This window comes from Pyxicephalus adspersus, chromosome 2, assembly GCF_032062135.1.
Source record: "Pyxicephalus adspersus chromosome 2, UCB_Pads_2.0, whole genome shotgun sequence".
Lineage (NCBI taxonomy): Eukaryota > Metazoa > Chordata > Amphibia > Anura > Pyxicephalidae > Pyxicephalus > Pyxicephalus adspersus.
Window position 1 is genome coordinate 113,297,100 of NC_092859.1, and position 17,597 is coordinate 113,314,696.

Consider the following 17,597-nt stretch of genomic DNA (forward strand, 5'->3'; position numbering starts at 1 on the left):
ATAGAGGTATCATATGTATGGGATATACCGTAACAGTTTCGCAAACGACACCATTTTAACCAATCGGCATCTACCAAAGAAGGATAGCGGCAGTTTACCCCATATATCCAACTCTTTAACAATTTTTTGTATTAACAATTGATACTTTAGTTGATATAAAGATGATGGGAGTTTCCCAATTTTTATGCCTGGATACATTATCTGTGTTTTAGCCATTGAGAAAGATATATTAGTGGTCCAACTTTTATTCTGGATTCGTGATAAAGATAAGATTTCACTCTTATCTAAATTGACTTTCAGGGCTGAGATCTCTCTGAACAATTGAAATAGTTCCTGAATATATTGAACATCTGTACTTGGTTTAGCTGTGAATAATAAAATGTCGTCTGCAAAAAATGCCACTCTAACTTCCTTCTTCCCCACCTGAACTCCTTGAAATTGTGATGTATTCTCAATCTCACAGGCTAAAGGTTCCAGTGCCAGATTGAAAAGCAGGGGTGACAGGACATCCCTGCCACATGCCTTTTTGCATATCAAAAGCATTTGAAATAAAACCTGGTGTGTGCACACGTGCCTTTGGAGAAGAGTGCATATTTTGGAGCAATCAGAGGTATTCCCCAGCAAAACCTATTTTTTTGTAACACTTTAAACAACCATTGCATGTTTACGTTGTCGAAAGCACTTTTCGTATGTTGGATACCGCTGCTCTTCCCATCACAAATCCCACTTGTGAAGGAGAGACAAGACCAGGTAGTATTGAGGCCAATCTTTCTGCCATAATTTTCGATAGGATCTTGGCATCCACATTTATTAGCGAAATTGGTCTATAGGATTTCGGGAGAGTAGAATTTCTGCCTGGTTTAGGTAACACTTTGATATAGGCCACCTTGCCTGTTGGGAAATAAAGACCAGAGTCCAACATATATTTATAGAGATCGCATAAAGCCTGAGCCCAATCCTTTTTCATCATCTTGTAAAACTCTGCAGAATAACCATCAGGGCCAGCTGCTTTCCCGTTTGCGAGATTAGATATAGTTGATTGGACTTCTAATATAGTTATGGGCGCATTAAGGCACTCCATTTGGGATTCTGTTAACATGGATGGGGTCAGTTTCCCTCTGCTTTTCCTTCATCTATGGGAGTTTCCCTATACAGGTTCCCAAAGAAAGCAGCAAAGGAAGAGTTAATCTCTTCGGGATGGGCAGTCAGATTTCCTGCATGGGTATGCAGGGCAGCTATATGGATTGGTTTATAAGATGTACGGAATAAATTTGCTAACATTTTGCCAGATTTGTTTCCATAACGATGGATTTTAACATCTCCTATTTTTTGTTGGAATTGTTCATATTTCTCGCTCCAATCATCAAATTCCTGCTTTGCTTCCTGCCATTCCTGGCGATTAAGTGGCGTTGGATTAATTTTTAATTGATGTTGGGATTCCCTAAGTTGTTTCAGAGTCTTTAAATAATTATGTATTCATTTTTTTCCCTATGGTCATGTAAACTATAATTCCTGCCTTCTTAAATACGCTTTATTAGCAGAAACTTATCCATACATTTAGATTGCTGTTTCTGTAAGGTGAAATGCTGATTGTTAATGAGTGTTCTGCGGATTCAATTGCTGATTATCTCCTGGGTACACGGGAGCCTCCGTCTCCCGTTGCTTCACATGAGGCGCCGGAACTGGAAGTCCACCTTCCTAATTTTAAAAGTTATTGGGAGCATGAAAACCAAAACATGAGAGCAATAGCAGCCTTCATACTTCACAAGAAAAGGGACACAGGTAGTCCCTGAGTTAAGGACATCCGACATACGGATGACTCCTAGATACGAACGGCGCTTGTCTGCTCGTTCCTGTGCAAGAAGGAAGCTTGATAGGGGGGAGGGGGGGTTTGTATGACTTGCAAAAGAAATCTTTAGCTAAATACAGCTGAGACTGAGCTCTTTTGGTCTTTAATGACCAAGACAAACTTTGCATTTGTTTCTTTTTGCATATCAAAGCAAAGCTTGCTCCAGAAGTTAATGAATGTCTAGGCCTCCATAATTTTTTTTTTTGTTTTTGCTTTGTTTGTGAGTAACTCACAGTGAGGTTTTTTACAGTAACTGACACCCTGCTACCTAATAGTGTGTTAATACAAACATCCTAATTGCATTTATTATTATTAGGTACCTGTTCTGACCTACATACAAATTCAACTTAAGAACAAACCTCCAGTCCCTACCTCATATGTAACCCGGGGCCTAACTGTAGTTAACTCAATTAGGCTAAATAGCCTACATGTAAAGCGCTCATAGGAGAGCAATTAATCCCTAGCTTCATGTACACTTTGAGCTGTGCCTAGTGTTGATAAAAATGCCATACCTTCAACCTTACCATTGATTTATTACTGCTGGATCTTAATTTGTATGGGCTGTTTAGCAATAAAGAATACATATTTCAAAACCACTTTCCCTCTAATGTGGATTGCATTATATTTTGTTTCTTTTTGTATTTTTTTTTAATTGTAGCATATCCCTAATGTAAATGGGTTTAGTATCTAGATTTGGACCTACACATCCATAATCTACATTCCATGGTTGAATTCTGTTTTTGGTTGGGAAAAAATATTACACTATTGTGTTAAAAAACAGAGAAACATACATTACACTGAGAAAACCTGCTGTTGCTGACCTGTGCTTCTAAAATTTTAATTCTCTCCCCATAGATTTACCCAAAACCTTGGTTGCTTTTCTAGTTGTTGCCCTAGTAACTGTGGCATCTCTGATACTATTTTTTTTTAACTTTTCATGTAAACCCAGATCAAATCAATTTTATGTCCACTGACTCTTTGACTGACCACTGACTGAATCTTTGAATATTTGTGTGTCTGTATCTCTTTAGATAATTTTCCTGGATCTGGTAGAGTTTATAATGAAAACATTAGCTCTGTCTCCAATCATAGATCCTCAGACAGGCAGCAGATGTATTACTTTATCATTTAGTAAAATCTCAGCTTGTTTACTTATGTTTTCAGTTAGGGGTCTAATAATTAAAGTATAAGTGAAGATATATTATAATATATATAATAATGATTTTTCTCAAATATTCATTTTAATCATTAGTTTTATTCAATAAAAAGAAGTAAAACAATAATAGTAATTAAAAAATATACAAGAATTTGGTAGCATTGCATTTCTGATACTAGAGAAAGCATAAACACACGTTATTTTTGGAAATACAAATTCGCAAGGTACACATTGTAAACATCCACTTTCTAGAACAGTGTCTCCATAAACTTGATAGCTGGGATGTCAATAATTTATGAAGAACATCGTGCAATCCAAATGTGGGCTGAATCGACAAATGAATAACTGTTTTTATTTAAATGTCATGTAATAAATGTATTAGAATGTCATGTAATAAAAATTAGAATAGTTATTGGCCCTAATATATCACACAATAATATCACGTGTAATCTTGAATGTCCTCAAAAATTAAAAAGAAGAAAACAACAAAAGAGAAAAAATGAAAGGAGTAGCAGAAAGTAAGAGACTTTTCACAAAAAAACCCTAAAAACTAGAGGTGTAGACCAGGACATCTTTTAAGGCCATAACAATTGGATATACAAAGTCCAATAGCATGTGAAATAGGTTTATAATTCTTAAGCTGTGAAAAGGTAGGTTTTGTTGAATATTTTTTGTATGCCATATTATTTAAAAAAATAAAATTCTGCCTATTTATTTGTAACAAAGACATGTTAAAAGTATGGTAAGCATTAAAGTAGGGCTCTGTTTTCTGGGCCTAGGCCTATGTAGCCTATGTCATAGCCTCTGCTATGTTCATATCCTTTTCAATGTTCTGCAAAAAATGAATGTATGCAAATAGGGACTTTGATTTTTTAAGTCACACTTGGCTTCATCTTTTCCTGCCTACTTTGTCTCAATATTTGATGCTAAGGCAGGTAGTTGTATTTTCTATGTAATCTAATAACCACAATATATACAAAAAAGAAAAGAGTATTTCAACTGGTTTGGGCACTTTCAGTTAAAAAATTAGCTTTTCTAAAAGTATTTCTAAAATGACCATTTTATTTGTCCCCTTTAAAACGATAAAAATCAGCAATCAGGAAGGGGGCAGTTTGCATGACTTGCAGAAGAAATCTTTTGGTAAACACAGCTGAGACTGAACTGTTCTGCAAGCTCTTGTAACTCTTTAATGACCAGGACAAACTCAGTTGTTTCTTTTTGCATATCTAAGCACTTTTTGCTCTAGAAGTTATTGAAAGTCTAGGCTCCATAAAGTTTTGCTTTGTGATTAACTCACAGTGAAGATTTTATACAGTAACTGACACCACGCTGCCTAAAATTATGTTGAAACAAACATCTGTCCTAATTGCATTTAAAGGTTGACAACTGAAAATCCGGCCATCGATAACCGGTTCCTTCATTTTATCCACATGAATTTCGGAGTGTATTTTCGATACAGGAACTGCAGTACACTGTTTGGCCACTTATGTTTTGGTGGCGCTGATCTCCAGAAACAGCTGTTAGGTCTGCTTGTTACACTAAATACACGTTGAGACATCCCTGCTGCCTGCTCCCTGGAACTGTGCTGCGAGAGGAAGACTGGTCTGTGTGTGGAGGTGAGGATAACCTTTACAGTCCCTATCTCGTATGTAACCTGGGGACTACCTGTATAACAAAAACTCAGCACCATGCTTAAAAACAGAAATGTAAAGAATTTAAAGGATCTTGGGTTTCATAACCTTTAATTGTAAACATTAATATCTGTGGCTTAAACATGAACACAGACTATTTAAAAACAGAGGAAAAAAAGAGAAAATCAAAAACAAGAGTGTTGATACTTACTAACTGTAATGGCTACCAAAAAAACAATGGAAAGAAAGATCATCAGGGAATATTTTATTATCAGTATAGCTGTTAGTGAGATATCTGTGGAAATAAGATTTAGAACATTAGATACCATCAGCAGGCATAAATAAATAAAAAAATATTAGGAAAATAGTAATATTGGATGTTGGTTTGAGATTCCAGGACGTTGAGATACTTCATGAATTAGGATAATACTATCAACTTTGCTGACTACTTTATTTTCTGATTGTCCTTCATTTCTGAATGATGTTGTTTTTAATTATTACTAGAAAATTCAGGACATAGAAGAGCATACCTACATGTATTTACCCTCTGCTATTCCTTATGTACCCAATGCCTTCTCCTTAAGCATTACTTTAAGTTTTTCTTTCTACTTTTAATACCTCTGTAGTTGCAAGATATATTTTTGAATTTATTGCTGGTCCTATAAAAATGGTTTGATAGAAGCCATGAAGATATTATAAAGTTTTTTGACTTGACTCCATTGTTATACGCAACATTTAGTCATAAATTAAGGAAGTAATTGCAAATCTCGAAGACTAAGGCATTAACCTTCCTATTGGTAACCCCGAGTATGACTTGGTGTAGAAAAAAGTTGCTAAAAGTGGTAACCCCGAGTCGGGGTAGGTAAACCTATGGGAAGTATAAGTAAATACAGCCTTACCTGATCCGCCGGGGTCCCACACCGTCCATCGCAGCAATCCGTCTTCTTCCTCCGGCGTCTTCTGCACACGATGAGTCACTGGGGGAGTTCCCGGTGATGTTGGTGCGTGTGCACGTTGCTGGTGGGGCCCCGTGGGAAATCCATTTGTATTGCATTCAATACAAAATAACTGTATTGAATACAATACATTGGATTTATATGTGTAACATTTATTTTACAGTATAATAAAATAGTATGAGTATATTATATATTTATTTTAAAAAATTATAAAAAATTAAAAAAAAATTTAAATAAATATTTTTTATTTTTTCAATTTATTATTTTTACATGGTTTTGTGTTTCAAACATATTTATACTCTAAACTATTATATTATACTGTAAAATACATTTTCATGAAAAACAATGTACCGCTTTTAGACAGAAACTAGAAAGAAATGAACAGCTAGGGAGGTTAAAGCAACACACACTAAAGCTACGTACACATTTCCAATTATTATCGTTGGAAAACGAACGACGAACGATCCTGCACGATATCTACGAACGATCGTATAGCACCGATCCTGCACATATCGTGAGATACCGACACGATCGTTCGTAGATATTGTACACACAATAGATACGATCGTTTGAACGATAGAGGAACTATGTGCACGACAGGAAAGTGAACGAATGTTCGTTCATTACGCATGCTCAGCCCATGGACGATCAACGAACGACCGTACACACGAACGATGTTCAACGATCGTCGTCCAATCCGATCCGCCGATCCGGTCGTTCGTTTCCAGCGACTTTCCTCGTTCGTCGGCGTCGTTGGTTACTTTTTTACGAACGATTTTTTGCCCAATCGATCGTTCGTCGTTCGATTGGAACGATAAAAATTGGAAGTGTGTACGCACCTTAATGCACCTGAACTGCCCTGGTAAATAAGATCCTCAGATTACAAGTCATTGACAAAATCTGTCTAAAAAGAGTTATGGTACATAATTTACCTGTGCCTGTGACTGTAGGATGATTTTTCCAGTAACCCGATATGAGACTTATTGTTTGTTTGACCTTTCCAGTTACATGATCTGCCTCACATGTCACTGATGGATTATTGGAACAGTGGGAAATATTCATCCAGAACATGTAGGTGACATTAACAGATCCATCTGCATTTCTTTCAAGGGTAGAGTTTTCTTTTATCTTCAGACTTTCTTCACAAGTCATGGACAAGTTTGCTGTAATTCTTTCTGGATAGAATTCAAGCAAATTGCACACTACAATAATTTCATCTTCACCATTCTGAACAAAATGAGCATGCATCTTCGGAGGAGCTAAAAATAAATACAGAATGGCAACAATGTTTAAATGTATCTACAACTAAAAACTCTAATATATATTACAAACTAACAGTTGTTGATTGTGATGGATGCATATGTTTTCATTTTTTTTTTAGCAGGAGCAGAAAGTACTTTGCAGTTTTCCAGGAATACAGTGCTATTAAGACTTTCTGTGAGCTGAAAGGAAAGTTCAGAACACTTAAACTGTAAATTATAATAGATAAGAGCCACATTTGTCCTAAACTACTAAGACTTGTTCTAAACTATGACACCTAATGAGAAACCACCCTAATGTATGCGAGTACTAATACATTCTGTTCAGGTTTTTAAACATTTTAATAAGAGGCCAGCATTAGCAACCTATCTATTTCGGTTTCCTTTAGGGGAGAATTTATGTATCTAATTGGTACACAGAGGTGCAGCAGTCCAGCAGATACTATCAATCTGATATCTGGCAGCAGAACTATTGGAATTTAAGGTTAGAGCTTCAGGCAGGTTGGTAAACCTGCAATGTTAGTGAGGTATGTATGTGCTCAACGACCATGCTGTGCCCAGGTTCCCAAACAAATTTGTCATTTTTTATGGGCAAAAGGCCCCAAAATTCTGCATATCCAAACTTTTATATATACAGGCAGTGGTGTCCCATAGGGATACCTCAAAATTGCACACCACATCCTACCAGTAATGGTATTTCACCAGGGGAACTCAAAATAATGAGATTTGCATCATTAAGGGGGGGCCTGGGCTTTACTAATTCTGCTAAGTATTAGGCAATGGGATAACAAGGAGCCCTATATTCTGGAGATATGCTAATAACTTTATATTTTTACACTTGGAGAGTACAGAGATAAAGAACCACCACATTCTGAATTACCAGTTACAAAAAGTACATTGCAGTTCAAGGTTCTGATGAATAAAGTAATACCAATTTCAGACGTATTTAGGGAGATGTATAGTGTCCCTTTCAACACCCAACGTACACAGCACTGCATAATGTGTATAATGACAGCCTGCTGTGGTACCTGGGAGTGACAAACAGCATGGTTTTAGACCATGGCTCTGAAAAGTATCATGGATGGAGTGCAGAAATGCGAGTAATGGCTTGAATCTAGTGATTTCCAGGGGCTTGGTAATTAGTTGACTGGACATGCTGCTAATGAGGGATGGTTAAGCTTTTGGCCTTGGTTATCTCATATTCTTTTGGCATAATTGGCTAAATTGCTTTCTCAGATATATTTCTTTGTATTTTCATTGTGTTTTCCTGGAGTTTAACAGTATATAAGTTTCATTGCTGGGATGGTCATATAAGAGCAGATATTTCCTTCCATATCCTCTGCTGCATTGCAAGGGGATTATTTGGTCCCACTTACAAGGCCTAATTTTAAGTACACATTAATAATTGTTGATGGGGATGATCATAATATACAGTGTACAGTGGTCCCCTGCCATTATTTTGGTCTTTGGTGTCTTTCATATGTGTGGTTTGCTGCTTTCAGCAACTGCTATATTGTGCCTAGAACTGGCAAACTTCACCAAAGGTAACGTGTTTCCATTTTGTCCATGTGCTTTTGGTTTCAGTGCAGTTCTTCTTTCTAAGGAGGAACAACCATGTGGCCACATTATGTCCAGGAGCTGTACTACAACCCCACCAAAAGTGCAAACACATAATAGGTTCCCATACACTTTCATTTGGTTAAATGGGAGCTATGGGGCGCGCAATTGGGAACAAAGTTGGGCGTGCCATAAACCATTGCAGATTACCTTACATCTGAAATTAGCCTAAAGCCCCACCCACTGCGCAGTGTTCTCTTATTCTGAAGTCATACCGGAGTCTTAGGGGCCAGGAGTGGCAGCCTGGAGTGATGTTATGTTCAGGGGAGATCAAGACACACTTGGTGCCCCCCTCTCCTTTCCATGACCACCCCTTTCGTCTCCTATTTATCATGTGTCACATACCGTTACCTCAGGCAAGCACAGTAGATTTATACAAAGCATAGTGTACATGAACTCCTATTTATGTATCCTCTGCAAAGCCCTATGAGCAACTGCCTGTAATACTATTTGCTGCCTAATACATACTGGATATTTGTATTTAGAAATACAGCATTTCTAGTTAGAAAAGTAGTCATTTTATTATGCATGCACATAATTGATTTACGTGAGGACTCCCCCTGCTCTGATGCTAATGTTACTGTTCCCCTCAGCAAGCTCCCCGTATCTTTCCTTTATTTGTTGTGCCCATGATCTCCTCCTCAATGAGCAAGATGGAGAAAAAGGAACTGGCAATAGAGAGCACTGAAACTGGTTGGACCTATCTATAGTGGTTTAGATCCAAGTAAGGACTAAGGTACTACCCCCCCCCCCCCCCCGCCCCTTTGCAGCCCTATGCATGGCTTTATTTACAATTAAAGAGAAAAAAAGATCAGTTTAGTAATATTGATCTTGGTCTATGATCTTAGTACCTGTGAAATTAATATCAAACAAAAGTTTAAACCAGAAAATTACCCAATTATTTATATGTGCCTTTACCTTGAACAATGAGCCGAATTAAAGGACCATAATATGTCTTTGAAGGTGGTGGTAGAGTTTTTTGGAGAGAACATTTGTAAACTCCTTCATCACCTACTTTAGCTTCTTCAATCACCATTGAAAATTTTGAAATATTCTCCTGTATTGGAGTGCCATGTAAAACAAATAGTTTTTCTGTGTGATATCCTGTTTTATTGGAAATATTCCAGCATAATGAATACCGCTGAAGTTTTGGAAGGTTTAGAGAGCAGTTTAGTATAACACGGCTAGGTTTTGTTACAGTGACTTCTAAAGATGTTAGGTGGGAATCTTCTCCTGAAGTACCTAGCAATATAAAACAGAAAAATAAAAAGTGTTCAAAATGTAAAACAGACCTTAGTAATTCATTAGACAAAGCTGTCGTGAATATTTACCCATATCTAATAAAGAAATAGATTTATCGTATTGTTAATTTTGAGGCTTTGTGCTGCACCCTCTGCCCTAGGTATTGGTTCACAAGTACCGTTAACATAAATATAGCCGGGGAGAAATTAAGGTCGTATTCACCCACATATTATTTGGAAAAAAAATGGAATGATTGTTTTAAAATAGCAAAGATAATGCTGTTAATATTATAAAAGTTAAAAGGTGTATATTCTTTACACTGGTATTTGAGAGTGATCTAAAAAAGTAATTATCAATCTCATATTGGTCACAAAGCTACATTTGGTTTGTAACAAAGAGGAAACTACTTTCAAATACTTGTGCAAATTATTTTGTTTTTTTGATTGCAGGTAGAAAAACTTGAGGTTTGTTTGAAAAGACAACCCATTCTCAACTTTTCATTTTTCAAACACAATATTATAATATATATAATATATATAAAACAGTACTAAATATACTGTATATTGATTTCCAGAATAAAGCTTTTTTGTTGGTTTCTTGGTTTTTATGATAATAATGATAACCATACACTAAAAAATAAATAAATGCACACTTACCTACATACAATGTCATTTCTATAAGACAGAGAGTTGGGAAATAATAGTTCATGTTCAGTTTATCACAAACAAAACCAAAGCACAGTAATGAAACTGAAGTCACACTATGTGGCATTTTGAGTTCACAGTTAGACCCACCTCTGGCCTAAACTCACAGAGACTATTTTGGTCAGTGGAAAACCTTATGTTTTTTTCATATGTGCACTGATGTGAACTGATAACTGTAAGCTTTACTTATAAAGCAATCTCAAAAGGGCAATACATATGATCGATCAACTTCTGCCATGAAAACCTATGACCAATGGCTGTTTTTTTTAAATTGTGTCAAGAGAAATTAATGGGGTAAGAAATGTGTGAACATTAAACATCTCTGTGCCTTAGTGAAAAATAGATTTAGGCAACTTTTCCCTCCGTCATCATGGATGGCTGACAGATTTCTCAAATTCAGATTTCACATTCCAAATCGCCCCCTGACATATTTTTGCCTGTAATACCACTGGTATTCATCCCTCCCCTCAGGCACATTCTCTTGGCATCACCTTCGATTCTGCCCTCTCATTTACTCCTCAATTTCAGAACATTTCCAGGTCCTGTCACGTTCACCTATGCAACATCTCCAAAATCTTTAGAAACCACCAAACTCCTTGTCCTTATCTTTTGTCTGGACTACTGTACCATCCTCCTCTCTGGTATTCCACTAACCCGACTCTCTCCTCTACAATCTGTTATGAATGTTGGAGCCAGACTCATCCATCCTTCCCACCACTCGTGGCATCTTTTTGTAGATCTTCTCATTGGCTTCCATTTTTACCTTGGAATCAAATTCAAGCTCCTGTGCTTTGCCTTCAAATCGCTCCACAGTTCTTGTCCCACTTACATTTCTGACTTGATAGAAAACCATTTATTTTATAGAGCTGCCCCAACTCTCCCATGGTCTTCCTCATCCTAATCAACTTGCTCCTACTTTCTGCTCCTTCAAAAGAGCACTCAAAATCCATATTTTCAAACTTGCCTACCCATCTTTTTCTGTCTCTTAAACCCCTCACTAATTTCCATCATTCCATAACCCCTCTCCTTATGAATGATACTTCCCTCACCTCCTAGATTGTAAGCTCTTCCCTATTTAATGTACAGCGCTGCTTAAATGGTTGGTGCTATATAATATTATTTTTAATATTAATAATAATAATAATAATAATAGTTTTGGTTGCCTGTCTGCAAATTATCGCTGCTTAAAAAGAGCAAAATTCTCTATCTACATTCATTGAATGTACAAAACCACATCTAATATGAATGTGTATGTGTATAAATGAAAGCATAACTGAAAGCATATTTATTGCTAAAGTCCAGAGTTCAGTTTAAGCAGCTGGAATTTGTTGAGCTCCATTTTTACTCACATTGTTATTGATCAGCTACTTTCATATTTACCTTCTAGGAGGCTATATGCAGTATTAGGTAGATTGTGTCCCACCTGCCAGTATAGTTTTGTTGCCAATGTCACTTAGAAGAATCAGCAGTGGCTTCAGTGTATTCAATGCAAAACCTAATACGTCAATAAAGGAAATGGAAGTAATCAATACATTTAGTTAATAAGAACTAAGTCAAGAAGTACATTTTCCCCTAAAAATAAACAGGCTGGAAATCCTTTGGTTGGTGAGATGCAACTTCCGAAGAAGGGAGCAGCTATACAGGCTTGTCACGGCAAATCACTAATCTGTGCAGTCTTTTTAAGAGATTGTGATGACAAAGCTGTCACATTTTATTGGCACTGTGTAAGTGTTGGAGTTGATGTTAAGACAGAATTTTTGGCAGGAGAAGCAGGTATGTTTATCCTATAGTATCTTTTAGAGTTCTCACACATACAAACCATGGCTAACATTTGTGAGTACTCTATTACATATAAACTTTGTTTTTTCCTATACAGATACTTTGTTAAATGAACAATGACCCATCTCTCACTAGACATCATTGTAAGGGGCCCTTACATTGGGATGCTACGTGGGGCCACCAATGTAACAGCATAATGCCACACTGACCAATGATATAATAACGAGATGTGACACTAACCCAATCATCTTTTCTTTTTATGATTGCCCCCAGAAATACTGTGTGTAAGGAAGGGCGCCTGGGGAAGGACTGACAGAGGACCCACAAGCAGACTGAAAAGCCCACAGATAATGTAGTCCCTAAAGGTTCCCACAGAGCCAAATCCAGAATACACAGCCATAGGTCATTCATTAGTAATGCATCAGTTGATGGTAGACAAGGTATTTAAGGGCAAAGACAAAACCAGAATTTGGGTCACAGGCAAAGGGTTAGTTCAGGCAGCATTCATTCACAGGATCAGAAACAGGCAAAGTCAGCAACAGTAAGTCTAACAAATACACTCAGCAACAGGTCAGCCAAGTTTAACACTACAACAGGCAACTAGGGACCGACAGCAGAAAGACTATAAAGCCCTAGCAGCCAATGGCAGCACAGGATTGAGAACAGGAACTGCTCTGCTCATTAACTGCAGCACAAACTCCAAATCCCCTTCGGCTGCATCCAGCCTCAGTGTATGTGCTGTGGAAGTTGCGAAGGATATATCTTTGGTGGAAGGTACTCAACTACATGGAAGCTAAAGCTGCTGCAAGCTGCAAAGCAGAGAACAGACAACTAATTACTAGGTCTCCTTTGTTGCCGCTGGAGAGAATAAGCATGGTATGCTATATAGCAGTGGCAGACAGCGCAGGATTGCCAGCCAGAAGTGCTTCCAACACGTTATGACTCAGCCTAATAATTGTCTCAGTATAAGTGTTTCCCTATGTCATACTGTATATTGATCCAAGAGGGCAGATCACTAAACAATGCCAATGGACAACTAGATCAACTTTTTTTTACTTATGATGATTTTTCAGAAGTACATTTTTTTAGTTTGTTAGGAAACAGAAATATAGGTAACATGTTCCGATATGGACATTTATTTCAGTGACAACAGTCCAGGAGGAAATTAGATCTACATCAGGGGTTCTTAACCAGGGGTATCCATACCTCTTGGGGGTATGAGAACCAAATGCTGGGGGTGTGGTACTCGATCTCTGGGTACTGGTATTCATGTTATTTAATGAATTAATTATTATATACAGGTTTGATGTTTTTTTACTATTACATTTATGTAATGTTTTCTCCCTACATAATTCACAATTAAACATGATTAACCTCATTTATTTGTTTGCTTTCAGTTTTGTGGTCTGTGGTTTCCTTTTTACTAGTGAACAGGAAAACAGAAAACATATTTTCTATATCTCAAACAAGTGAAAAACTTTCCAAACTTCAAATCTTTTGAGCAAGGCTGTAAATACAGAACCTCATATTAAATTGTATTATTTTGACGGGGCCATTGGCAATCCTTCTACTTCCAATTGAGCTTACCATTAGGTATGTCTGAATAAAGGGCAGGTAGCTGGAAAGCTCTCAGCATAATATGTACACTATTAGGAGCTAGAACTGAGGATAGAGGTTATAATGGAAAGCGAAGGAATATCAGTGTCAGGGAATAATTTCTACTATTTACTTTCTAGTTAACCACCATTCCTAGATTACAGTGCAAATTCTAAGCCCTCCCATCCTTCTCACAGTCAAAACAGGGAAGTTTAGAGAAAGGTGACCAATTTATTAGTTACAATTTCTAGTACCTAATTGAGCCCCCTTGTGCCACCTGAAAACTGCTGCAATTCTTTGTGGCATAGCTTAAGCTAGGTGCAGGAAACATTTCTCTGGGATTTTGGTCCATATTGACTTTAAGGACATCACACAATTGCTGCATATTTGTCGACTGCACATCCATGATGTGAATTTCTCATTGCACTACATCTTAAAGGTGGTCTATTGCAGTGGTCGCCAACCCTTTAAGGACCTACGGACCTCTCAATGCATGGGACTCCAGACCTTGCATGCCTGGGGAGCTGTGTGTCACTCAAAGAGGAAGAAACTTACCCCAGAGTGACGTCATGATGCCAGAACCCACTCTACCATGGCAGGTCTGAGCCAGCAATGGGTGAGTGAGCAGGTTGTGTCCAGAGACCTGCCCACTGCCCTGAACCTACAATTAGTATGGGAGACGTGGTCCGTGGCTCTGGTCGGTGCGCCCCCCCCAGAGACCCGGCTGGGAGGTGCACTGGCCAGAGCCACGGACCACCAAAATTTTTGACCAAATTCTGACCCCATCATCTGAAAGTAATGGCAGAAATCGAGACTCATTAAGCCAGGCAAAATATTTCCAATCTTTTCTTTTTTAGTCTTGATTAATTAGTGAATTAATGAAATCCTGTGTGGTCGACTGCTATTGTACTCCTGCCTAAACCATTACTGTGCAATTCAGAGATAATCTTCTGCATTGTTAAAATAAGTGGCTATTTATGTTACTGTTGTATTTCTATTAGCCCAGACCAGTGTGGCCATTCTCCTCTGATCTCTGGCATCAACAACGCATTTTCAACTACAGAACTGATGCTCTCTAAATATTTTCAGGCCATTCTCTGTAATACCTGGAGATGGCTGTGTGTTAAAATCCCATGAGATCACTAATTTCTGTAATACACAGACCATCCCACCTGACACTACCACTTCTGTCCTGCCTTGCAATTTAAATCACTTTTCCTACCAATTCTCATGCTCAGTTTGAACTTCAGCAGGTCATCCTAAAATGTCAAAATCTCTAAATGCATTGATATGCTGCCACTTGATTGACTGATTATATATTTGTGTTTACAAGCAGTTAAACAGGTATACCTAGTAAAGTTGCAAGTGAGAGTTATTGTCAGATGATAAGTAAATTATAATTATTCAATATTGTATTTGTGTAATTTTTACATATTCTTTGTTTAAATTGCCTTAAACTCCCAACTCCCTTCCCTTTCAACTCTAAACTGCTTTGGCTGCTAAGGCTATTGTTCACAACTTAGGCTTGTTTAAAGGCTTGTCAATAGTAAGTAGCAGCAGTAACTGATGGTCATGTTAACTTTAACAACATCTGAAACAGCTATTTTGTTTTCCAAATTATAATTTTTTTGTTATTTTATATTTGTTTATTTTTTATTTGTTTCTATCATGAACCAATTTCTAACACCTAATAATGACCCAATAGCTCTACATGATGTTCTACAAATATCCAATGTCCTTTTAGTTTCTCCAGATGATATAAATGACTAATAAATATTTTAAATATTTATGCAGTATTATACAAAGAAAAGCTTTCACCTATTGTTGTTCAGAAATTGACTTACTGACCTACACGTACTTTTGAAAAAGCTAGAAAATGTAAGATCTTACTCACATTGAGCCTGATTTACTAAAGCTCTTCAAGACTGGGGAAGACTATCATGGGAGAACCTGGGGCTCCAGTAAACCAAACATCTATTATTATTATTATTATTAGTAATAATAATAATAATAATAATCATAACAACAATAATATTAAAAATATCCATACAATAATCCATGCCTACATAGGTGTTGTTTATCAGTTTAACAGCTAAGCTAAAAAAACAATCTATTTTAGAACTCTTACACAAAAAGAAAGCAACAAACTGAAAGCCAAAACAAAAGGGTGCTAAAAAACAGGACACCTCAGTCATGAAAAGTGAATTTTATACCAAAGTAAAAAAACAATAGGGGAAAACACACCATTATGAACAGCTACCGTAATCAAAAAAAGGTCAAACTTTACAAATAAATTATTAAATTTGATATTAAAAATATTACACTACCAACCTGCTGCAAGAGAAATGTAGATACACAGGAATAAAGAATTAATGGACAAACAGACCATTAGTCTGCCCCTTTTGGAGTTTTTTGCATTTTGACATGTTTTTGGCAGAGAGCACTAGAGGCCACATATACAGTTAGATCCATAAATATTTGGACAGAAACAACTGTTTTGTAATTTTGGTTCTGTACATTACCATATTTAATTTTCAATGAAACAATTCAGATGGAGTTGAACTGCAGACTTTCAGCTTTATTTCAGTGAGTTGAACAAAAAGATTGTATAAAAATGTGATGAACTAAAGCCTTTTTTTTACACAATCACTTCATTTCAGGGGCTCAAAAGTAATTGGACAAATTAAAAAGCTGAAAATAAAAAGTTAATTTCTAATACTTGGTTGAAAACCCTTTGCTGGCAATGACAGCCTGTAGTCTTGAACTCATGGACATCACCAGATGCTGGGTTTCCTCATTTTTAATGCTCTGCCAGGTCTTTACTGCAGCGGCTTTCAGTTGCTGTTTGTTAGTGGGATTTTCTGTCTGAAGTTTAGTCTTCAACAAGTGAAATGCATGCTCAATTGGGTTCAGATCAGGTCACTGCCTTGGCCATTCAATAATTTTCCACTTCTTTGCTTTAATAAACTCCTGGGTTGCTTTGGCTGTATGTTTTGGCTCATTGTCCATCTGTAATATGAAACGCCTCCCAATCAATGTGACTGCATTTAGCTGGATGTGAGCGGACAGTATGTCTCTGAACACCTCAGAATTCATTCAGCTGCTTCTGTCCTGTGTCACATCATGGATAAACACTAATGTCCCAGTGCCACTGGCAGCCATGCATGCCCAAGCCATCACACTGCCTCGGCCATGTTTTACAGATAATGTGCTATTCTTTGGATCATGAGCTGTTCCACTCCTTCTCCATACCTTTTTCTTGCCATCATTCTGGTAAAGGTTGATCTTGGTTTCATTGCCATACACCAGCCCATTAAATAGCCTTTGAGTCAATTGTCCAATTATTTTGAGCCCCTGAAATTAAGTGATTGTGTAAAAAAAAGGCTTTAGTTCCTCACATTTTTATGCAATCTTATTTAAAGTTAATTCATGTAAAATTATTGTGGTAATGTACAGAACTAAAATTAGAAAAAAGTCTGTCCAAATATTTATGGTCCTAACTGTATGTTACTAGAGACTGCTAGAGACCACTGGCATTCCTAAAAAATGACTACAACCCATTGAGACTGCAAAAAATGACAGGAAGACAATAACATATAGCAAACATTGACTAGCGACAGCTCCACACATTTAGTAGACTGGTTCCTTCCTCAATAGGTTTGGTAATTTGCAGATGACTCGTATTGCATGAGACTACTAGAAACCACAAACGTGCTGCCTGTGACTACTAGAATCTAGTGGCTTTATGCTAAAGGCTACGAGAAGCTAGAGACATCCTGCAGAAAGTATTTAGAGGTTACCGGTATGC

The 17,597-nt window shown here is 37.1% G+C and overlaps 1 protein-coding gene across 1 annotated transcript; it reads right to left on the reverse strand.

The window, feature by feature from the left end:
• Window positions 1-3,066: 3,066 nt before the first annotated feature.
• LOC140324218 (uncharacterized) lies at window positions 3,067-10,475 on the reverse strand. Its single transcript, XM_072401901.1, has 5 exons — window positions 10,367-10,475; window positions 9,387-9,710; window positions 6,525-6,851; window positions 4,848-4,931; window positions 3,067-3,330 (listed from the first exon to the last, which is right to left on the reverse strand). The coding sequence occupies exons 1-5, from the start codon at window positions 10,416-10,418 to the stop codon at window positions 3,299-3,301; spliced, it is 819 nt and encodes a 272-aa protein (XP_072258002.1). The 5' UTR covers window positions 10,419-10,475; the 3' UTR covers window positions 3,067-3,298.
• Between the last annotated feature and the right edge of the window lie 7,122 nt (window positions 10,476-17,597).

Bases quoted from the DNA above. Each gene is read 5' to 3' on its own strand.
- LOC140324218 (XM_072401901.1), bottom strand. From the start codon at position 10,418: ATGAACTATTATTTCCCAACTCTCTGTCTTATAGAAATGACATTGTAT. The intron at 6,852-9,386 runs GTAAAGGCACAT...ATTTATTTTTAG, and splicing joins AATTCGGCTCATTGTTCAAG to CTCCTCCGAAGATGCATGCT. The intron at 3,331-4,847 runs GTAAGTATCAAC...TTGTCGATTCAG, and splicing joins TTTGGTAGCCATTACAGTTA to CCCACATTTGGATTGCACGA.